This window comes from Macrobrachium rosenbergii, chromosome 29, assembly GCF_040412425.1.
Source record: "Macrobrachium rosenbergii isolate ZJJX-2024 chromosome 29, ASM4041242v1, whole genome shotgun sequence".
Lineage (NCBI taxonomy): Eukaryota > Metazoa > Arthropoda > Malacostraca > Decapoda > Palaemonidae > Macrobrachium > Macrobrachium rosenbergii.
The window spans coordinates 3,629,828-3,654,974 of NC_089769.1; the positions used below are offsets into that span (position 1 = coordinate 3,629,828).

The 25,147-nt window shown below is 36.9% G+C and overlaps 1 protein-coding gene and 1 long non-coding RNA gene across 3 annotated transcripts in view; one reads left to right on the plus strand and one right to left on the minus strand.

The window, feature by feature from the left end:
- Positions 1–20,046, plus strand: part of LOC136854498 (uncharacterized) — a 25,487-nt gene extending 5,441 nt beyond the window's left edge. The window contains exons 1-5 of one of the 2 annotated variants that reach the window (XM_067130818.1): positions 9,750–10,327; positions 11,749–12,052; positions 13,752–13,938; positions 14,394–14,511; positions 19,671–20,046. In XM_067130818.1, coding sequence (XP_066986919.1) covers positions 10,237–10,327; positions 11,749–12,052; positions 13,752–13,938; positions 14,394–14,511; positions 19,671–19,816 — 846 coding nt within the window. In that variant the 5' untranslated portion in view covers positions 9,750–10,236 and the 3' untranslated portion in view covers positions 19,817–20,046. Of the gene's footprint in view, positions 1–9,749; positions 10,328–11,748; positions 12,053–13,751; positions 13,939–14,393; positions 14,512–19,670 lie in introns of those variants that run through there. The other variant, XM_067130819.1, reaches the window with a different exon arrangement.
- On the minus strand, positions 17,807–24,665 carry LOC136854499 (uncharacterized). Its single transcript, XR_010857710.1, has 3 exons — positions 24,561–24,665; positions 20,602–20,762; positions 17,807–17,833 (listed from the first exon to the last, which is right to left on the minus strand). It is a non-coding gene; the product is annotated as an uncharacterized lncRNA (long non-coding RNA).
- Positions 24,666–25,147: the final 482 nt, after the last annotated feature.

Here is a 25,147-nt window from a genome sequence, read left to right on the forward strand (position 1 = left end):
TATTTCTTAGTAGCTCAAATTCTCTCTCTGTTTGTAGACCATAGGGTCAGTATAAGGTTGTGGCTGCCAATACTGGCAGCTCAAGACTGGATTTCCTCTCACCCTTGGCTTGGCAGTCATTGGCTAGTTGTTCCAGCAGCTCGGTTCATTATCCGATAATTAATAATAATAATAATAATAATAATAATAATAATAATAATAATAATAATAATAATAATACCTTCATTTCCACATTTTAGTCTACAGCGGGTTCCCGTCAGACCATGTGGCAGCCAATTTTAGCAATTCTGCTTATTCTTATTCCCTCCCATGATGCACCCAAGGATTCAGTAAGCATTTCATTAATTAGTAAGGACGTAACAAACCCCATTGTCGTCGTCGCTCCTTCCCAGATGGGAGGGCCTGGCATCACAAGTTCCTCTCCACGACGAACCATTCTGTATTTGGCAGGTTGGCCGGCGCCCTCAGGGCCAGTCACTGACGACAGAAGAAGAAATGCCAGGAACCAGCTGGTTTTCGTCCGGGACATGATACTAACACCAATTCTGAAAACAACAAGAGTTTCGTTCATTACAACCCTCAGACAGTATGCGTACTGTACAGTAACAGAACAGTAGTCACTGCCTTTTCAGTTCTCTACTTCGGGCCAGCCCTAGGAGAGCTGTTAATCAGCTCAGTTGTCTGGTTAAACTAAGATAGACTTAACTTCCTCTACTGTTGAATCAAGGATGATTCCCCCTTTGCAAAAAGTTATGACAACTTCAGTTTTTAACTTACTCTGGCATTTCCTGGGTACTTCCTTCTGTTCCTGCACCTCGTTCGCACCATCCTTCCAGTACTTCTTCTTTCGTCTTCTTCCCTGTCCACCAACCCATTGTCATTCACTCTCTCCATGCAACCTTCCCAATTGCCCTCCCTAGCGTTACATCTCTCACCTCCAAAGTTCTTCATTCTCTTCTTATACTGTGTAAATAGTTCTCACAGCTTCAGACTCACCCTTATCATACGTCTTCTCAAGCTTTCTGACATGACAGTGGTTACACCCTTCCCTGTCTTTCATGTTTTATCCACACCAGACATAATAACTGAATTCATTCTGCCTGAACATGACGAAGTGTTGGGCTTTCTGTATGTGTGTGTGTGTGTGTGTAAGTAAGCATTTGCATGTGTGTGTATATTTTTAATTACCCAAGGACTTATCAACTTATAGCCCAGGCCCAAAATGTAAGATTCAGCACATGACTAAATAATTTGAAAGAGGTTAAGTATACCTTAGTTTTACCAGACCACTGAGCTGATTAACAGCTCTCCTAGGGCTGGCCCGAAGGAGTAGGCTTATTTTACGTGGCTAAGAACCAATTGGTTAACTTAGCAACGGGACCTACAGCTTATTGTGGAATCCGAACCACAGTATAGCGAAAAATGCATTTCTATCACCAGAAATAAATTCCTCTAATTCTTCATTAGTCGGGCGGAGACTCGAACTCGAGCCTAGCGAGTGCTAGCCCACAACTCTACCGACTCAATTGAAAGCGGTAATGCCCAAAGTATTGCTCAGAGCATCTGAGATTATTACCCAGTGCACAGGGGGACAGGAGACTTAACCTGTTTGTTAGATATATTCTTCAACTACTAAACTAGTACTTTTTGTACTATTATTTCATCGCCGATACATTAGAAAATTCAGTGATTCTTAAACCGGGGGCAGAAGCTTCCAAGGGGGCGCAAACAGAATTGCCAGATGGTGCCTATTATTTTTTTAATTTGTGATGTTAATTACAAAATTGCCCAAAACGTTATCACTGCTTCCATATATTTTCTGATTACCTTCTCAAAACATGCCAAAAATTCAAAATATAAGTCAATTTTAATTTCAAATCTTGTTTATGAATTGTCTTTTATTGTTATGGTAAGTACAATAGCATACAAATAGACAACATATTGTTTATAGATTATAGTTGGCAAAAATTTCAGGGGTTTGGGGGCGTGGGGTCTATACCTAATGCAGAGGGGGCGGGGGCGCAAGGCAAAAAAGTTCAAGAACCATTGCATTAGATAGACCGAAGGATAATGTGTATACAACACTTCTGGCACGATTTGGGATGATTGTCTGCACTGCTCCATTAGCAGATCTTGAAAACTACTGGGGCTAGAGGGCTGCAAATTGGTATGTTGATCATCCACCCTCCAGTCATCAAACATACCAAATTGCAGCCCTCTAGTCTGAGTAGTTTTTTTTAAATTTTATTTAAGGTTAAAGTTAGAAATATTCGTGTTTCTGGCAACGGTATAGGATAGGCCACCACCGGGCCGTGGTTAAAGTTTCATGGGTCTCGGCTTATACAGCATTATATACCAAGACCACCGAAAGATTTATCTATTTTCGGTGGCCTTGATTATACGGTGTAGCGGCTGTACAGAAATCTCGATTGCGCCGAAGAAACTTCGGCGCATATTTTATGTCTTTTTCTTTATCAACATCGTAAATGTAGCCTTCGAGCACAAGTTTCCTGCATTTCTGTGTATTATTTTTATTTTCCGAAAATAAAACGATTACCGAAGTCTGACTTCTAAGAAATAAAATGATGAATTAGCTTTCAACGGACTGCGCGACATCAATAAAATTAAATTCTTTGGACCGTTAACCGGGTTATTTAAAAGCAGGCAGACCTGTAGTCATTTAAACCATGTAAGTTCCCTTTTCCAAGAATTTCATTCGAATGATTGTACATTTGTATAGCTTATTATGAAGAGTAGGACACTCTGCAGAATTTGCAGCAGATATTTACATCATTATAATTTCTTTGCAGTTTAGGGCATTTGGTACATTGATATTTAAAGTGTCGACATTTTGTCTCTCGACATTTAGTCCATTGATATTTAAAGTGTCGACATTTTGTCTCTCGACATTTAGTCCATTGATATTTAAAGTGTCGACATTTTGCCTATCGACATTTAGTACATAGATATTTAAATAGTGTCGACATTTTGGTTGTCGACATTTTGTCTATCGACATTTAGTCCACTGATATTTAAACAGTGGCGACATTTTGGTTGTCGACATTCTGTCTGCGTACCAAAATTTGTATAGCATATATATTATATATATTATATATATATATATTATTAGGTAAGCTTAAATTATTTTCTTTATTTGCATTACGTAAATTTAGATCAGCCTAGTTTTTCCTAGGTTTAATATTTACTTTTTAAGAGTCATTTTGTGGCAAGATAGCCGTTGTTTTGAATGGTTATTTGTTTACATTATTTTTGAACTTTAATATCCGTTGTCTGGTCATTTCTAGTGCTTAACGTAAAGTGCTTAATTTAACATTATTCAGTGTGGTTAGGCGCCTCCTTCCCGTTTCTTTATATTATCGAACTCTCGTTTGAACGAGTGTTTTTCTGTTTTGACGAGTGTTGATGAACGTCTCCTTAGTGATGTCTGGACGTCGGAGCCCGGCTCGAGTTAGTTCGGGCTACAGCACTCCGACATATACTGTCCCTTGAACAGCTGATTGATTTTGGAATTTGGTTGACGATTGTTTGGCAGCTTTTTGGACCACGTTGCGGATCTTCTCTTGGACTGTTGTTCGCAGTCCTTCTTGTCACCTGCGACTCAGTGTTTCCTGCCCCTGAGCCGCAACTTGGGTCCTTCATTTGAGACTCGCAGGTACTCCTGTCACCTGCGACTTGAGTGTTTCCTGCCTTTCCCTGTTGAGGAGGATTCCCAGGGAGTTGGTGCCGTCGCTTTCTCCCGGCACTGATGGGGATTTGCATGCTGTTTCTGCGTCTCTGAATCGGCTGTTTTTCTGCTGTCAATCGGGGAGCTTGCTAGCTCGTGAAACGATCTGTAGGGGAGGCTGACACCAGGTAAGACCAAGTATCCCTGGTTTTCGCATAGGATCACCTTCCCTTTTGTGTGGATGCCCTGGTGTTCGTGACCTGCCCTGATGGCGGAATTGGCGATTTGATCACGGCCCTGGAATTGATTCTCCTCCGCTGCCTCCAGTGATGTGAGAACAACTATATATGTATAGCAGTTGTATTGTTCTAGTATATATATGTATATTTTGTCATGTTTATGCTGTGACTTCATAACGTCACCCGATGGTTCATAAATATTCCTGAGGGTTGTTATGCAAGTTCTTAATAATAGAATTGTTGTCAGTAAATGTAACTCAGTGCTGAAGGTCAGCGGAAACAAACACTCGGGAAAACTCAACAATATTTAATACTTAATAAATACAAAATTTAGACCAACCTTGGTAACAAACAGGCAGGACAAATACCGGTCCTTAGAATCCCACTGGATTCCCTAAAACTAACAAAGCTAAACCCTATCAAAGAAAGATAAACAATAAGGAGGAAATGACAATTATTAATAAATATCTTGTTTGGATCCAACACTTTTGCTGGCCAGACCAAAAAAAAACTATCCTAAAGCTAAATCAAAGACAGGAGGAAGGCATTGAAAACAAAACAAGAAAATTATTAGAATCCCTACCTATTCCCACAAAACTAAATCAATGAAACCATATCTGGAATATTTATGAACCATCGGGTGACGTTATGAAGTCACAGCATAAACATGACAAAATATACATATATGTACTAGAATAATACACCTGCTATACATATATAGTTGTTCTCACATCAGTGGAGGCAGCGGAGGAGAATCAATTCCAGGGCCGTGATCAAATCGCCAATTCCGCCATCAGGGCAGGTCACGAACACCAGGGCATCCACACAAAAGGGAAGGAGGTGATCCTGTGCGAAAACCAAGGATACTTAGTCTTACCTGGTGTCAGCCTCCCTGCAGATCGTTTCACGAGCTAGCAAGCTCCCCGATTGACAGCAGAAAAACAGCCGATTCAGAGACGCCGAAACAGCAGGCGAATCCCCATCAGTGCCGGGAGAAAGCGACGGCACCAACTCCCTGGGAATCCTCCTCAACAGGGAAAGGCAGGAAACACTCAAGTCGCAGGTGACAGGAGTACCTGCGATTCTCAAATGAAGGACCCGAGTTGCGGCTCAGGGCAGGAAACACTCGAGTCGCAGGTGACAAGAAGGACTGCGATCAACAGTCCAAGAGAAGATCCGCAACGTGGTCCAAAAAGCTGCCAAACAATCGTCAACCAAATTCCAAAAATCAATCAGCTGCTCAAGGGACAGTATATGTCAGGGGAGTGCTGTAGCCCGAACTAACTCGAGCCGGGCTCCGACGTCCAGACATCACTAAGGAGATTCATCAACACTCGTCAAAACAGAAAAACACTCGTTAAAACGATAGTTCGATAATATAAACAAACGGGAAGGCGGCGCCTAACCACACTGAATAATGTTAAATTAAGCACTTTACGTTAAGCACTAGAAATGACCAGACAACGGATATTAAAGTTCAAAAATAATGTAAACAAATAACCATTCAAAACAACGGCTATCTTGCCACAAAATGACTTAAAAAGTAGATATTAAACCTAGGATAAACAAGGCTGATCTAAATTTACGTAATGCAAATAAAGGAAATAATTTAAGCTTACCTAATGTAAATGGAGCCCATCAATACACCAAAACCTCAGAAATTATAGAGTCATATTTCGAAAACAACAGTGACTCTTCTTCCCCAACAGACAGTTGTCTTCGAAGTACGACGCTATAATGTCTTCCCTCTTTTTTTAGTGTTTTTATGAATTTCCATTATTAGATGGATTTGTTTCAACAGAAAATATTTTATAGCCATATATACGTATATAATATGTGTGTATATACATATATATTATATAACGGGCTTGTGATTATACTGATGAAGACTCTCAAATACCTGTATACAGCAATGGCCACCAGCGGTTTGTCGTAGGAATCGACGCAAGACGCTGACTCGAGTGGCCTGATTGGACTGGCCTGGAGGCGAGGTATTCTAGCATAGGTCCTCAACTTTTCCTTTGCAAATGCGAGTTTGCGTGAACGCGTTCCGTGACTGGTTTTTGCTTGCCACTTTGAATAGCTGAGTATGGCTTTTATTGCAATTAGCCTAGTGGTTGAATGCGTCAGAATTTGAACTGATTTTGTCTTCTTTCAACATGAAGGGGGAGGACATATTCTCGAGCGATATGCTAAAGACGAATGTGAGATGAATACGAAGAGAAGTCAACAATGACCGTTAATCGGTAATTTTATGTTTTTATTAGTATCTCGTACAGGCGAATATGACCAGCAAGTCCCAATGAAAGATTTGTTCAGTGAATGGAAGAAATTTACAAAGGTAAAGAGAAAGTTGAAATTTAAAAATCAACTGAATAACTTTAATTCATGATAGAAATATTTTCCATGGGAGCTTCCAGATCATTGAATAATGACAGTTGTAAAGTTACAAAGTATAATTTATGAATTGCAGCCACACTGCAACACCTTAACCTTGCGAAATTTACTTTTACACGACGCAGTATGTGCATTTAATCAAGAAAAAGTAACGGCAGTTATGAACTGATTGTCTTTCTTTTGTCGTACTTCGGAAATAAATAATTAAAGGAGCACGCTTGAACTTTTAGTATTATATATGTATTATGTACCTTTCAGCAAGTCATTTACTGCAGTAAATGAAATATCGGTGGGGTCATCACCCAACTCTGTTTTCTGGTTCTGTGTGCCTGAAAAAGTGCAGCCAGCGTTCGGAGTGAGTCACGCACGGACATTATACAGAAATCTTTTATGGTGCACTACAGACTGGCTTTGAAATATTAATAAACCTCTCCTTTGAACCAAGTGGGTGTCGTTATCTAGTCATGTCATCAGTCTTGAAGACGCTCTTTTTACACATACCTCTTCCGCATCGAGTGTAAATATAGTGGAGTGGAATGGAGTATAAAATTTAGGCCAAAGGCCTAGCGCTGGTATCTACGAGATCATTCAGTGCTGAAAGGGAATTTGAGAGTAGAAGGGTTTGAAAGGTGTAGCGGGAGGAAAGCCTTGCAGTCGCACTATGAAACAATTGCTAGGAGAGGGTGGATAGCAAGATGGAAGAGAGATTATGAATGGAGGTACAGTAAAAGGAATGAGGGAGTTACAGCTAGGGGCCGAAGGGACGCTGCAAAGAGCAATAAATAATGCCTACAGTGCACCGTGTGGGGCACCCCAGTGGCACTACCCACCTGTGGGGTACATACATATAGTGAATTGAATGTCGTCTTCAAACTGATATCTATCCACCGTCAATCGAAATTCAATAACTGTTTCAGGTACAGCTATGCTCTTAAGTGATACAACATTTCAATGCGAAAACACGATTATTTCATTCAGTAAGGCTATTATATGTTTCATAAGAGTCTGAAATTTCAAAACTGTCATATAGCCAAATTTCAAAAACTGTTAGAAACATTTTCAAAACTTTCGTTCACTTATCGCCTATTTGTTCAACAAAACATTGTCATCATCAAACCTCAGTTCAAATGTTAAAGTAATGAAAAAATGAACAAATTTGTCATGACATTAATACTGCATGTAATGTAGCCATAAAATTTGAAATGGTCCTATTTGATCGTTTTTACCCCTCAGCGCTGAAAAAATGTAAATAAGTTTGTTCAACAAAACATTGTCAACATCAAACCTGGAACATAGTTCAAATGAGATTATCTTGAAAACATTTATATATGTTAGAGGAATATTTGGAAAAAAAAACGATTTATGAACCAAATTTGTCATTATTCACCTTAAATTATTCTTTTGTTAAAGCCAAGACTGTAATGTAACCATAAAATACATTACACTGAAATGGTCTATATTTGATCAAGTTGCCTTTTGAATGAATAAATTATACCCAAAAGCAAGCCAGTTAAAAATCAAGTGTTCCATAGGCCTTGAAAAAGATATATTTAGATTAAATATCTTCAGTAAAAATCATCAAATTCTTCAAAGAACAGGTTGATTACATCTCAGAAGGCTTGGATTATTTTTAGGCCTATCATTCATTTTACCACATACGAGCAGCTTGAACACAGCCTAACACTTCAGCATTCAAAGAGCGCTTGTTGTAATCCACATTCCTATTTTGAAAATTTTGTTATGGCTGTTGAGCTTATTAGGTCTACTGTTATAATGCTGCAAAGGTAGTTACGTTGATCAGTCCGAGGAACGCGTTAACCGCGCTTGTCATTCACGGCACCGCTATAACCTTATTACACAGTGCTTTGACCAGTTCAAACATCACAGATTACGAATTATACCAATGCATGAAAGGGATCACATTTGTATAACCGTGGGGAAAATAGTGCTAGCTGTGAATTCACAAACTTATCGACGTTCATGACATTGGACGATACAAAAAAGAATCGTGTCGCATCAGATTTTAGCAAGAGTCCAAGGGATTTGAACAGGGCTGTGACACTTTCAACGCATGAATATTTAAAGGTAACGCTCAGACGGGAAGGTGTTTTCGCGCTCTCGTTCAATACATAAAACAGGTAGATCAGTTCTTCGATGCATCATATATATGGAGAGAGAGATTGGATATATAAATTATATATATGCTAGTGGTGGGTTTTTACATTTTTGAAAGTATATTTTAAACCATGACAAGTCCAGGTCCACATGCATCGCTTGTAGCATGTATATTCTTTTGCTTGTAAGTTTTTTCTGTTATGTTGTTATAAATTTTATGCTGCCTCCAGTTCAAGTAAGTAAAATTATTAGTTTTCCTTAATTTGTCGTTTAGCTGACCTTTATCTATATAGTTTATATTTCACTTTGCTTGACCTTATAATTTTCACTAATCTACTCTCTCTCTCTCTCTCTCTCTCTCTCTCTCTCTCTCTCTCTCTCTCTCTCTCTCTCTCTCTCTCTCTATATATATATATATATATATATATATATATATATATATAAAACATAATATATATAATATTAGTTAATTTGTGTCGGGACCTCAGACTGACTGGTTTTTGTTCAACTTTCAAAATTTATTTTGATGCCTAGACAACAATTTATGTCAGGGTTGCCGGGTCTGTCCTTTCATGGACAGTCTGTCCTCTTTGAAACCCGCCTGTCCTTTATTTTTGAAGAAAAAAAGGACAGTCAAAAACTGTCCTTTTCTGACACTTTTTCACTTCCTCTTATATCTCTATTTCCAGGTCTTGTCAGTTTCATGTTGTCACAAATATTAATTACAATGATTATAAAATTAATCAAAAATATAAATACATCATCCCATTCAACTAATGCTACTGTGAATTAACAGTTCAATACGTCAGTCACCATATTTGCTAAACACGTACCACTTTGAACGTTAAAAACTTGCAGTCATTGCAATGGTTGTCAGACTTGGCATCGCCTCGGCGAGGCGCCTCCAGTCCGCTTTTTTACAGATGGTCCTAATGTTGTGACAAAGGGTCACGAAATATTGGATTAAATATACTGAATTTGGAATCTGCTTGTTTTCCTGCACCTGCTCCTCTTAACACAATACATACATTTATACATACACACACACACACACACACACACACACATATATATATATATATATATATATATATATATATATATATATATATATATATATATATATATATATGACTGTCCTTTTTTTATCTCAAATGTCCTATTTTCAAATGACTACTGTCCATTTTTGTGCTCAAACATCTGGCAACCCTGATTTATGTAATAACTGTCAGCAAGTCAGTTGAACACTGGCTGCCTTTACTGTAGTAATTGTGGTCAATTTTTCAGCTTTTAACTTCTATTTAGTCTCATTAAATATCAGTCAACTCTTACCATCTCTACATAGAAAGAACTCATAAGGTATTCACTGAATCATAAATGCGTGGACATCAAGGAATAAATGTAAAATCGCGTGTAAAATGAAATATCAGTGGAGTCATCAACCAACTTCGTCTTCTTGGTCCAGCCAGTGTTTGAGCGAATCACGCACGCCCAGTATACAGAAATCTTTCGTGCTGCTGCGCTGCAGAAGCGTTATGAAATATTAATAAGCTTCTTCTTTTAACTAAATGGATATCGTTATCTTTTTTTAACTAAATGGATATCGCTATCTATTCCTCTCATCAGTCTTGAGGAGTATTTTAGTGCTGTTTCTGCTACGTCTCAATTTTAAAAGTCTTCGAAATCTACGGGAAGAAGAAGAAGAAGAACGCCATCTGTCACCTGTCACCGAAATGTAAACACCTGCTTCTGGCGTTCTTGTTCGTGTTGTTACAATCTTTAAAATTTTGCACAAAAACCATGGGTACAAACCTTTGCCCCGTGGTACTTCATTCCAATTTGGAAGCGTCTTCTTTCCTAGAATATCTTGGAAGTGGATATAAGGTCCGTGGTGAGTATTCTGAGAAGAAAATTGTAAATGAAATAGTTATGAGTAGGCTAGGTAGGTGTAGTTAATCCTTGACTGAATTTCAGCACCGAAATGTTTTTAATTGTTCGTGTGGTAATTATAAAATTTTATTTTATTTACCGCCATGAGTTTATGCTGTAGCATTTATTCCCATGGGCCTGGTATAAACAGCTTAATGTACATTTGGTAAAATAAATTTACAAGAAAAATAATGGTAATGAGTTTATGCTGTAGCATTTATTCCAAATAAATGAACCATAGGCTATGTGAAATCATCCCATGTATCTGTATTCAACATTAGGCAAAGGGGTTTTGGAACCCCAGTCGGTAACTAGTTTAGGCTGTGGATAAATTTAAACAGGAATGGCAGTTAATAGTATTAGCTATGATATTGTGCTGTAAACATTAGGTTTTTCTGGTGTAAATAAATGAACCATTTTGAGGCCATCGCAAATAAACATCCCATGGCAAATGATATGTATTCAAAATTAATAAAATTGACCAGGGGTTTCCATAGAACCCCAAAACGGTTTACTGATTACAGTTTTGTTTAGCTATGGAGAGGGGGTGCCAAAAGTCGTAATTTTAAATTTTGTATATATCTTTGAAACAGGAATTTGGCCAAAAAATCATATAATCATAATACAACAGAAAAAACTATTTTATGTTGAAAGCAATTAATACAATCAGAAAATTACATGGTTCATGTCCTTAATTAGTATTGGCTGCAAAGCACTCTCCTAATCAGACAAGTTCTGTTTCAAGGATACATCCCAACTGTACCATTCCTAACCTAACCTTACCCAACCTAGAGTGCATGGGTGGCAGATCTGGTAGTCGTACAGTTTAGGGGTCCAAATTCACTGCTCCCTTGTGTTTGTGTAAGTTTTCTTTCTTATTTTTAATTTCTTGTTTCGACAGATCTGCAAACATGAGTATATTTGCTAAGAAATAAGCAGTTTATCTGGTTACAGAAGCAGAAATTGTAAAAAAATCAAAGCGAATAAAGCTCTGCAAGTCACGTGAATATTGTAGTGTGCCCTAAACTGTCTGTAGAGTAAGTGCCTAGGAACCAGGTAGAAACCTGGCGTGGGCTCTTGCTCTTCAACGTCCACTTTGTGTATGAAAAACAAATCTTATGCCTTCTTCAATTTTTCTAAAGCTTTTCGATTGTTAAGTGTTGCTTGTAATTTAATATAGCATAATTTAAAGTTATTGTATAAGAGATCAGTTTTAGAATAAGTACAGTATTGGCTGTTATCTTTTTAATTTCTTGAGGATTTTAGTTGGCTTCAAAAGTATACATTTTAATTAAATTTTAATTTTGGTTTTTGTAATTTGTATTTAGAAAGATGTAATTAATAGTGTTACAAAAAATTGTCATCAAATTCATTCATTTCCAGTGAGCAACAGCACTCCTCCTGACAGTGTCATCCTGCCAAGTTGTGGCATAGCAGTTTTGGTGGTCCATCTGTCTAAAGTTTCACTTGAGGATGATGCAAACAGTTCTTGTGACATATATGAAAAATATGAGTTAAAGTTGGAAGAAGCAGCCTTCAGCAGCAGTTTTGCAATGCATCCCAACAATATTGACAAAGTATGTGTGACCTACCCACAGCAGCAGGAGGAAACTGGTGGCCAAGGTGCAAAGCAGATGACTAACCCTGAAAACAAGGAGATGGAAGACTTTGAACATTTGGTGTCAAGGTAAGAGTTATTTTGAATGAGTTTCTACATAGGAGCAGTACAATTTTGAGTCATCTTTATTGCTTTTATACTTCAGAGTTGATAGCTACTTTCGTGTTCTTGAAGAATAGCTTACTTCTCAAGCAAAAACTATACACCAGGCCAAGCCACCTAAGAAAATTAATCATAAATGGGGTTATGCCACTGGAATGTGTTAAATGGATATGTTGATGGATAAGTAATTGAAAAGAAAAGGTTGACAAAAGGCAATGAATGGATGAGAAAACGTGTAAAAGGAGAAATTTCCATACAAAATTCGTGGAAACAAAACTCTCACAGGATAAATTGGACTGAGAGTTCAGTGATTGCCAGATCGAAAGATTTCTCTTCAAGAAATCTATTGGAGTCCGCTATTATCCAGCTTACTTCCAGCTGTAATTTTAACCTTAACCCTGGCATGTATTATTTGGACCCATGTATTAGAAAAATGTTCAAGAATGACCTAAAAGATAAAATCATTGACTTAATTACAAGTTTGTTACTTGATATATATTTTCTTTGTATCCGTATATTTAATATAATTTTTTATTTGTAAAAATGTTCATCTTGCAAAAATTATTATTGTTTACAAAAAAAGAGAATTATTTTGTTGTACTAATATTTTTTGGGTGGTCAGTCACGACCCTGTATAATCTTTTAATTGTCCTGTCCCTGCTTCTGAACGGTTGATCCTAATCCTTTGTAAAACCTCTTAAATATTTAACCCTGTTTTGGCAGCTCTACTAATTCTTCAATTGTGTTGGATTCCAGGTACATATGTTTCTTTTATAATCACCATCTGTCATTTATATGAGCTTTCTTTGTAAACTTACTTTTATATTTCTTCAGTCTGCTAAGTAAAGGACGTAAGTGTCGAAAGGCCTCGCAGCACTCCAGTGTTTCCGTTTCCTTCGTGGATTTTATCTTTATTTATATATTCATCACGTTCCATATTTTCGTGATTCAGTTATACATATGTATATATTTATATAGCTATAATGGCGAGGGTGGGTGGGTCTACATCAGAATTTGGCAGATATAAGTAAGCATAAGTGGGTTTAGACTTCTCTTTATTCCTGGCCAGGTAATAATCGTTACCTCGTTTGGATACCCCAGATCTGAGATCAAATACTTGGCTGGGCATAAGAAAACCTAATTTCAATATTCCCCATAGTGCGCATTTCCATAGTTCCACTGCAGGTTCATTTTGAGTTCTCACATAGAATATATTAAGCAGTTCAAGTTACTGTATATTCTTTGGCTTCTTATAGAGACCTGCAAGACCCACACACTCGGTCATGGTAAAGAAACGTGAAGCTGTGTGTACTATTTGAAGAATCACATGGTGCACCACATTTTAATTATCAGATCCAATACAGTACTACTGTAACACAGAAAATAATAGGCTTCAGTATTTTTTGAAAGACTGCAGTCACTGTGGTATTAAATTGGAGCCTTTTTTGAAATTCACTTGTCCCACCTTTGTATAAATATGTTTAACTGGGTTTGTATGAAAAATTTTTCAAAACTTAAATTTTCATTAATTTATGTTTAAGTTTTGGTTGTATTTAGTTGCTAACTTTTATTTTTTCAATTATCAAATTTTGTTAAACATTCAGCACAAAATTAGGAGTGTTAAGATGTTCTCCACTTGCCATTATTAAAAAAAATTTTCCAACAGAATTGAAGGGTTTGTGCGCAGTCATAGGATGTGTGTGGTGCTTCTGGTTGGATCAGTATTTACTGGTGATGACAAAGGTGGTAAAGTGATGTGCCATCTCCAGAAAAGCCTAATGCCCTCTCCTCCGCTTATCTTGCCTGCCCATGGTGATGCACAGGTTGCCATGCACATTCAATCTCTCTCAAAGGTAATATTTTTTTATATAATATGGAATTATCTGGTTCCCCAAGGTGAGCTGAATGACCAGGGTTTTTTTCGCCGTTTACCAATTCCCAATCACCCAGAAACTATTTTGTAATAGTTCACTTATAGATTTTTATGTTTAGTAATTATCAGTGTATAGCGTTGAATGTAAAATTTTTTTTTTAATTGATAAATCAAAATGTTAACAAAGTCATTCCAGTAACATTTCAGTTATACAAAATAGCACACACTCTTAAAAAATATTTTAAGACTTAACATCTGCCTCATAGAGTGAGATGTTAATTTTATTCCACGTTTGCATAAGATTGATTTTATTTGAAAATGCCATTTCCTACTTCTGAATGTTATAACTTCATTGAAAGAGGTTTTGGGTCTGCCATGTGTTTACATACCATGTCATAGTTGTGATGAAGTTTTTACATTCCGAATCCCATCCAGGCTTGCCAACAAGAAACACGGTCATTGGTCCAGAGTCGAATGGAAGAAATGATATCTGGTATTATCAACAAAGATTACAGCATTGTTTTAGCACGAGCCATGGGGCTGAGTCATCAGCGTAAGTATTTTTTTGCATTGATTATAGTTCATTTTGTTCTTAACTTCTGAGATGGACTTACAGGGATTCAGGTAACGTCCATGAGGCTAGTGGTTGCTTTATTGTAATTTATGATGTAAACCATAAAAAACAGGATTTTGCTAGTTGTCAATATTGATTGAAAACACTGGTTAATGTTCAGTATTTGTAATCATTAAAATACTGAAATTTTGGAATGATACAAAACATGAAAATTTTTATGATGTAACTATTTCAATACTTACCTACTTTAACAGCAGGATAGTATCCAAATAATTTTATTATGAAAATTTTCATTATTTGGGATGAATCTTACCTACTGTTAAAGTTAGCTGACTACTATATTAAATGAGGATTGTGGGTTAGTGCAGCTGGAGCAACATCTGAACTAAAATTTTTTAAAAAGAAAAACCGCTAAATGTTGGCCTGTGGAACAGCCTTCCTGAGGATGTTGCACAAATGGAACTTCAAAAGTTCAAGCCAAGATGTCATGCATTACAACCCTAATTCAGTTCTCCTTATATTTAAATAATTTACTTAGATTTTTATCTATGAGGTTTTTTCCAGTATTGAAAAGGATGGGAAGTTTTTTGTTTAGCTTTTTGATTTTAAGTGATCTCTTGTTTCTGTATGTCCCATTACCTTCTGTTACTTCTTTCTAATGAACACCATGTTCTTTGTTTGTGTGAATTTCAAGTCAGTGGCCCCTGTGGGCTTGTTCCGTATGATTAGAGTGGTTCTAAACAATAATAATAATCAAAGCACGTTCATAAAACCTAAGCAGTGGCATTCTGCAGCTTCAAGGGATAAACTTTCAAGATCGCTTCAAGACACGCCTTGACAGAATTGGATAGAAGCACACAAAAGACTGCCAGTCAGTGTTAATTTGCCAAAAAGATAAGGGAAAAGCCGAGTAGCATAAACTATGAATCGCGTAAAAAAAAAACTGAAGAACCATTCAAATCAGAGTTGAAATCCATCAAGTCTAAAGGGAGAACCAAGATGGTAGACTAAGTCGGTGAGGCAATAAACACTCGAGATGGTGACCACCCGGGACTCCCAGCAACGAATGCTTAGGATGCCAGAGGTGCTTACCCGACATCTGGAAGTGAGAAGGTAAAGGGTTCTTGCATGACATCACCATGGAAGACTAATCTCCACCTCGCACTCTGCTGACACAACAGCCAGAGCCATCTGCACAGCAGCAGAAATGGCAGAAGAGGAAGTGCTGCTAGTACAATTAGGTAGAGTCAAAAGGTGGGGAATAAGAGGCAATAGAGGGTTAGGGTTAACATCAGAAACAGAAGGAATAAGTGGTGATACAGCCAAAGGGCTAGTAAGTGATTGAACAACTGAAGTACTGATTCATTCTGAAACTACTGAAATAGCTGGAATATAATGTCTATAATCCCTAGATAACCCAGCTGGGTCACACACATCGTGCCACTTTCACCAGATGAGGATAACTCCTCAACCAGTCAACACGAGGATTTAACTCTACCGAATAAATTCTTTGGAGAATGGGTCAAATTCGAGACAGTAAACACAGAGGTAGCAAAAGGGCACAGACCTCCACCCTGAGACAGGTCTTGGCTCCCTGGCAGAGATGAAGACCCACATTAGCATTTGTTTTCGAGCCCGATTTTCAGGAATGCAAGACTAGTGAAGGTTTATCTTTAGTTTCCAGACCACTAGCAAACCATGAGTTTTTTATCAGTATAAACCAAATCTGTACTTTGATTATTCCAGCCCTGAAAACTAATTAGGTTTTGACCAATTACAGCAGACTACTACCTCACTGACTTACATTGTCGTATGCACTTAGATGTTACTCAGCAACAAATGTAAAATGGCCGTAAAAGAATACAAGAAGCAAATAAAAACCAAATGTTTAAATATATAAAATATATAGTATTATAATGTACATAATAAAACCATCTGAAAGCTAAAAATACAGCACTGTATCTCAAATATTGTTGTAGTATATGACATTCAGCTGTACACATTGCATAAATATCATTCAGCCATAAAAATACAGAAACCAAAAGTGCAAAGATACATAATGCAAAGATACATAAATGTTTAATATTAAACTATAAAGATACATGTTAAAATATATTTAACTATTTGAGTAATGAAATTTTTACAGTTTAAAATCACTTATAAAAATATAAAAATTTTATTATACAGTATACATGACATTTGGCTGTAAGAGTTAAAACATTCAGCCTCTTGGCTGCACTGATTCTTGTACCTGTAGTCTCCTCCACCTTTGTAAGGGTTCATTCAATTTCAAGTGTATTTGACTGAAGGGGGGCTATTACTGTAACCCAACCATAGTCTGAGCTAAACTTTACGACTGGGGGCTTCCTGTGGAGTAGGATTTAGATTTGAGTACTGGACTTCTTTTGGGAGACCAAATTCTCTAGCCAAGGCTGTCAGCCAAGGGAGAATTTAAGAGATCCACCTTGGAAAGCTACTAAGGTGCTTAAACGTTACTTCTTGCAGAGTGCCTTAACCAACCTTTGTATATTGGCATTTAAAAATTATCTTGCTGTTCCCACTTTATTTTTTGGCATTCATACTGGAATTCACCTCTAATGAAGGTCACTCACTAGGTAAATGTTAACCCAGAGATGGATATACAGTATTGTTAAAAGCAGGATTTTGCTCTCACTCATATAAGTGTTCAGTTACTGGCAGAAACCACTTTTCATGTTGTGAAATAGTACAGGGTACAAAGGCTTGACAGTGCTTTCTCAGAGCAGAGATGTTCAGATTAGCCAATCAAGCACATTATTGTTTGATGTTTCAGAACTATCTGCTCAAGACCCATTTACAGTAATATTTTCCTTTCCATTAGAATTGTACAGTAATTGCAATATCTTGTTTTGGGGTTAAGTTCACAAGCAGAAACTTGATCAATTACGTCCAGTGTCCAGTTTCTTGGAGGTAAAATCCAACACAGTTCCAGAGGATAAAAGAGTAGTGTCAAAGTTCTGGTGGTCGTTGTGTTATTCCATTTTCTTTAGCTTGCTGCAGCTGCTTTTCTCCCGTTTGCTGCCGGAGAATAAAAGGGACTAGTTTCGAAGTACTGGTGGTCGCTGTGTTATTCCATTTTCTTTAGCTTGCTGCAGCTGCTTTTCTCCCGTTTGCTGCCGGAGAATAAAAGGGACTAGTGTCGAAGTACTGGTGGTCGTTATGTTATTCCATTTTCTTCAGCTTGCTGCAACTGCTTCTCTCCTGTTTACATCTTCTCGCGCTGTGTAGGTGCCAGAATCGTGAACATCCACAGGGACACTGGCTATCAGGAAGGAGAGGGGAAGAGGAAGAAGAGTATCAGAGTTCAGTCAATATCAGTTTGAAAAACAAAATATTTGGTTTAATATTTCACAATACAGTATAACAATTTATATAAGGGTCTTCATTTGTACAAATTTTCTTATCACAAGGTTTACCCATACTTATGGCAGTGCCTTAGAGACAAACTCCCAGTTGATTTTATGATCTAAATTAACAAACTGAATGCCACCAGAACCTGTCCTTAGCAAGAAGTCCTTAAGCCCCTTTTTATTCAAAGGATCTTTCATTAAATCCATTACTGCTTTCCTAATAGTGACAATTACTGCAGTTTTTACATAAACAAATTTCTGCTATTGCTATTATTTTTCTTATATAGGGATTTAGCTGAAATGCTAGTGTAACTGAACAATTTCTTTATCTTTTTGCCATTTATATAAGCCTTATTTTTCAAATTTCCTGATTATTTTAATATTTTCAAGATATCTTGGAACTCAACATTACAGATGGCATCTGCAACAAAATCTTGGGTATTTTATTTTAAAGAGACAAAAGATGTGACCAAGATAAGGACAGGTTCATCCTCGAACTGGGAGTAGATACATTTGAGTGTTACGAAAATACTGAATGTAGTATTCAGTTTGTCGCCTTTCTACAAACTGAAAATGGTAGTGGGTCTCTTCATTTTTGAGAACCAGTACATCTAAAAATGCACTATGTAATCCACTTTTTCTACAGAAAAGTTTGCCGAGTCAACAATGTCATTACTAATGTTCTGTAAGTCTTCCAAAGCTACAGTGTCACCATGAAAAAAAAATATCTTACCACATTCCAGCCATAGATCAAGGAGGTTGGAGTTTACTTTCAAGAAACAGTAAAATTCTTTGTTGTAATCAGTGATACAAGAACACCATACAGGGGTATGAAAATTCTTTGTTAACTTTGACCAAAATACAAGATGCTGGATTACTGTGGATTTTTAATGGACAAGACAAAGTTAAGCCACAACACACTTTGAAAGTTGACACATTAATAATAAAGACAATTTTCAGTGTGATAAGCTTCCAATATTGTCCTCAGCATGTTCCTGATAGTCCTATAGAACCTCTAGCTAGTAAGTTCTTGTTAAACGAGTTAATACCGAAGACCGTGTAACAGATTTTTTTTTTTTTTTTCAACTGTTTCACGGATATAGTTCCACTTAGTCTGCGTTTTCCTTCTCAAAAGGAACAAAGTGTTAGATGAAACAGTAAGAACATCTCTTCTCCAAGACCCACATTAGGGCATTTTTGGAATAGGGATTTTGTAGGCTCAGTATTACAGAGCATTAGTACAAAGCATATTCTACCAGTTGCCTATGATGAGAGAGTTCCACATCCTCTCGATTTGGGTCTTGCTACTTAATACATCCAAAATGGGTTCTGTACTGGTTGATGTCCACCAATTAAGATAGACTACCATCAATGTATGAAATTTTTTGGAGTGATAGTTTACATCTTAGTTTTGTAAGTAGTTTGCAATACATATTCATGGCAGATAATTTCATGTCTATTTTATGCATGACATTCATAACTGGTTCTGTCAGTGGTAGTAAATTTCCATCACTGAACTGCATGAGATTAGATCTGCTGTAAATAGACAGAATTCATTAACTCCAAAAATGCAATTTTTGCAAATTTATATCAATGGAAAGAGCAGAGACGAATGGAGCCAAATCTTTTAACTTCAGTTTTCTCAAAACAAGGATTTTGGAGTCAATGCATTTTGCCTTTTTTTTGACAGTTATTTAAGTTCCATATGTTCTTCACAGTTTTGTTACTCTTGTGAAATTTGTTTTTCAGAGGCCTCAGTACTGATGAATTCTTTTGAGTCAGTAGCAAATGTTGCAGCAGCATCTGCTGCTGACATTCACCAGCAGACTTCTCTAGATGCCAGTTCTGCAGCTACTGTTGCTGCATTTTTATCATGTGATGTTGTTTCTGACTAATATTGTAATCAAGTGTTTTGCTCTTCCCATCAGAAGTACTATTTTGTTTAGAATCGAGATTCATTCTACTGTACAGTTCAGTGCAATGTATTGGTTGTAATTGCTAATTCACCAGAGGAAAATAATTGTATTAGGTACAAACTTTTGTTTTCAGCCATTAGCAACATTTTGGAATTTTGCAAAATGTAATTATTAATAGTAACTACAAAAAATACACTCATGCAATAAAATATTACAAAATTTGTCTCATTTTGCCCCATCAGATTTCAGCCCCATCAAATAAAGTTTTTTATTTTATTTGAAACTGTCTTGCAAATATTAAGAACCTTGTTTTGATAGTTAAGGCAGCTACTGTGCAGTACAGCACCATGATGAGCATGCATAAATTTTTAGTGATTTTATGCCTGGCTGTCACTGATCTTATACAAATGAGAGAATGAGCCCTTGTGTGTATGTGAGCAATCAAAGTTATCCTCCACAAAAATCCAATTATGAATACTGTACTGTATTTAAAGTAAAATGCATCCATTCAATAAAATCACTTAATACAAGTACATGACAATGTAAAAATGCATATAATTCATGTTTATCCAAAGGGTGCAAATTTCTATGAATAAAGTGTAACTAATATGCTCAGGAAACTACTGGAATGCCCAAAATTATGTAAACTTGCAGTTTACTCAGCCCAGCCTATAGGAGCATGCACTGTCATTAAAACTTATAAAATCCAAAATAGTAACAATTCAGAACTGCAGTATAAAACAAGTCCACTAGGTGCATTTTACCTGAAGTACCCACAAATTTGGCACTTGAGCAACGAAACTGTCTCATTGCAGACCTTCATTCCAACTAACTGAACTGCCTGGTCAAGACTGGTTCTTGGTTCCTCATTGCTCCATACAACTCTTGGTGGTCACACTTCTGTGTAGATGCTAAGTGCTACAATCTGCAAGAAATTCATAATCAGTGACATCCATACAAAATAGACAGCATTAATGGTTTATATTCATCTAATGATGTCTATTTTTCACCTCTTTATCCGGCATTACCTGTCTATTTTCACTGCTTTATGTATGTCTACCTTATTACATGAGCCACCTGGTTTGCCGATAAATTTTTTCAACTCTTCAGGGTAAGATAAATGTTTTGTGATGTCAACAGCATCTCTACACAACTTGCAACCAAATTTCATTTCTGCTTCTGTACTTTCTTTTGGCTTGAACACCTCTTCATGATGATAGCTATGGCATTTAGTTCATCAATATACAATATACCCCTAATACAATTTCCACTATAAAACCAACCTGCTTTCCTTTATCCTATTTCCTTTCTATTTCCTCTTCATTTTATTTTTAATCTGATATATTTCTTCCAAATTACCCTGCATACCCCATATGGGTCCCTAAATGGGTACAGACACATCCACGTGATGGCCTCAACACTAAGGGTTTAAGGAGACAATGATGGACCACTGTCAAAAACAGCTACTAATGGTTGAGCAAGGCTACCCTATATGATTTTACACAACTGTTCTGTTACTTTATAACTGAGTTGTAAAAGGAATAAGACATTCCTCCCAGTAGCCTCGGAAGCATTCATACCATGCCTGCTGTTTAATTTCCTTTGTCTCTGCTGTGGCATGGGTTATTACCTCTCCGAGGCGGCTGTGCATATCATCGGATGGACTTTGCCGAAGAAGCTTTCTGACTCTGTTGACTCTGGCTTTGAGTTCTCTGACTCTCTCTCAAATAGTACCAAGCATCTTTGTAGTTGGTCCTGGCTTGTTTGCTCGGAAGTGGGTCCATCATCTACAGGACTAATATAACTATTATTATCATCGTATATTAAATGTTATGTTATAGAGTAATAATCCACCCTTGAGTCCCAAAACTTTGGCCACGAAGCCAGTTCCAGTGTTTATCTTTAGGTAAGATATCCTAACCTATGGCATTAGCCTGTGTTACCTTAGCCAAAGGTATGTAAACATGGGATACCTTAGCCTACTGTACTGTAGCCTATGTTGAATTTAGACCTATATGCCTTATGTAACATAGCCTACAAAATAGAGGGTGACATAGACCGAGCAGACACCTTATCTAAATATGTATATACATATCTATATGTTATAAACATACATATCTACATTGAAGGATTCTTCATTTCATCCAAGAACTAAGTTGAACAGGTGGTGGTGAAAACATGTCATATGCAAGTCTCTAACCCAGCTCTTAACAAAACTGGAAAAGATAAACTCACTGTAAAAACACAGTTGCCAAAACACTGCAGTTAGGTATTAATAATCCATTTCCCAAAGGCTCCACTTCTAATGTAGGGATAGGTACCATAATCATCCTCGGCAAAAGTAGGTGAAAAACCCTTAAACACTAGAAGCAAATGGCACCTATAGAATCCGCGAATACTTGACACCCTCCACTAAAAACGCTTAAACTGCATATTTAAACAGGTCAGACAACAAAGACTACAGTACCTACAAAAACATTTATAACTGCCTATTTAATGGTTCAAACACCAAATATATACCTAAACTATCATCCTACACCAAATATACCTTAAACTATCATCCTAAAACATTTTAATATTTCAAATTCATCTCACAACATTACCCGTAAAAATATATGGCTTACAGCTAAGTGTGAAAGCTAAACAAGTCCCCCCTACATTCAATCAGATCCATTTTCTCTTAAAGAGGATGTCCCATTTTCTTTCTATAGAACAGGGGGAAACACTAGGAATTCACAAGTTCAGTATGAACTTAAATACATTGAAAAAAAAAAATACATTTTACATTATGATGCTGGGTTTACGTTAATATCATTATCTGAAAATTAGTAAATCATGTTTTATCATAAAAATTTATTTAGTCATGAAATTAACATCAAAATACACTACATTCAAAACCTGCAATGGGGTCCAGTTCACACTTCCTAGCGTCTTTCACTCAACAATCACGCAACCAACAACAATGCAAACTTCACACACACACACTTCCAAACACACAACAAATTCCACAAATCACACACAAGCGATCAAACTCAATTGTACAACAATACAATAAAATAAAGAAGACATGTTTCTAAATTTTATTTTTGTTTATGTTCTCCCTTTATTTCCTTTGTAAAAAAACAATCTCTGCTTTTATAAGCAGATAAACTGCTCATTTTTTGTTTTCCACGATTCAATAAATATTTAATAAAGTGTGCTGATCTTGACTTTATGTAATGCAGTGAATTTGAAACCGAAAACTGTAGGATTACCCATAGCTGATGCTTTTTTTCTTATCTGACTTTGTTCTTCCTTTTGAGGAGTAATCTTAGCCTTTGAATGCTGCTGCTTCTCTCTCCTCTACTGCATGGTACGGTACCTATTCAGCCAATGTTCAGTTACCTGCAACCTTTAGCTGACAAGCTCGTACCTACTGGTGGATTCTTGGTGTTGGGCCACTTTGCTTCCCACCCCTCTTGAATCTCAGTGGCTAAACCTTTTCCAAGCAGGACCACCCATTTTCAAGGAAACAGCAATCACTTTTAGTGTTAAGGACTAAGCTTCCCCTTTATCTGTACTGTTCCTCTTGGGTCAAGGGGCTTTGACAATTTTCTCTGTTCTTGTAGAGTTGTAGAGATTCCTGATTTTGACTGACAAGATTTCTGGATTCCTTTGCATGTTTCTCGTTTTCCCTCACCTATTCAGTTGCGGTTCAGTTACCTATATGTTTTAATGCTTACTGGCTCTTGTTCATTGATGGATTCTTAGTTCTGGCTCACTTCTTAGCTGCCCATTATCTCCTGACTTCTATTGAGCACTGAACCATACTCGGGCCAAATGCAATCAGGGTCTCCTGTATTCCAGGAACTAACGATTATCAGTTTCCCTCGTTTTGCACAAAGAATACTTCCAATGGGCAGTTACTTTACACATTTTTCAAAAAATCTGGTACCAATATTTAAGATAAAATTCGAAGAAAAAATCAATTCTAACCATCAGTTGGTATGCCTGGCCAAATGATCCACTAACGCCAATAGCGACGAACCCTGTTATTGTTTGCCAGCGTACTTCGTCAAGCATTGATTAGTGAAGCCAATATTCACCGAAGATATTGGAAAATTACCCTTTGAATACAAGAGATTATTCAATTGAAAAAAAATATAACAGACAAGAAATAAAGGGTGGCCGATAAGCTGCCATTTTTAGAAATAAACAAGAAAGGGGATGATGATAGTTACTAACAAATTAACCTTGTTTCTCTTTTTCCAATGATTCCTTCCAGCATTTCGGATTCTCTCGATTCTCATTTGATATAGATTACAATGTTCTCCACAATGCCAGTTTGTTGAGAATTTCGTGCTTAAAATATCCGTCCATCCTCCTACCGTATGTGAGCTAACCCTCATCAGCATAAAAATCCTCAAGACCTGGATACTAGCCAAGCCTACGATGGCGCACCTTCAACCAATCTCCATACGAGATGGCGGTAAATAAAATCAATGACATACCCTTAGCATAAAACTAACAACTGCGATTATCACAAAATGATCACAATTATGTTTCTACGATGATTCACAACTGCTCTCGTAATAACCGGGGAAGGGTTCGTAGTCGCTTCCCCAAAAGATGTAGGCCTATATTTTCCCTTCACGATTTGAGACCCTTCAAAAATTTCCCTAGTTCTCATTAATTTGTAGCATTACCTCACTTGACAATTGCATCTCCATTGATTTTTACTTACCTTACCACAAACGATAATCAGGGAAGTAGGGCCATGACGATTTTGGACAATTGACTGCAAGACTCACTAAGTCAAACTCAGTTGCTGGGCTTCGGCCGCAAGGAGATTAAAGCAAGGAGTATCAAGTTGTCAGGTGTTACACGAGCCAGTTCCCTAGCAATCTTTTTGGTTAAAATTTTGAAGCACATAGCAAATAAATGATTGTAACTAGTTAATTATAATACGAAAGAACTATAAGTTAATTTCTTTTTTTAATTTACATTCTGGGAACAACGGAATGCAAAGAAGCACTCTTCACAAAAAAAAAAAAGCTTCAAATCATACTCTGTAAGTTTATGGTCATTGGGTTAAACGGAATATTATTAATCTCCGATTATTTACGAGAGGAACAGTCGAAGAATTTGGTACTTAATGAACTTAATGGAACAGCAGTTGGATAAAATTATCTTACAAAAATTTGTCAACAATAAAGATAACAATTATTGTAAAGTCACTATAGATGAACGTGTTTGTCAGTGTTTACAATTAGCAAGAATTCAATTAAGTAAGCCTGGGATGAAAAAATCAAAACATATAAAAGCAAACTG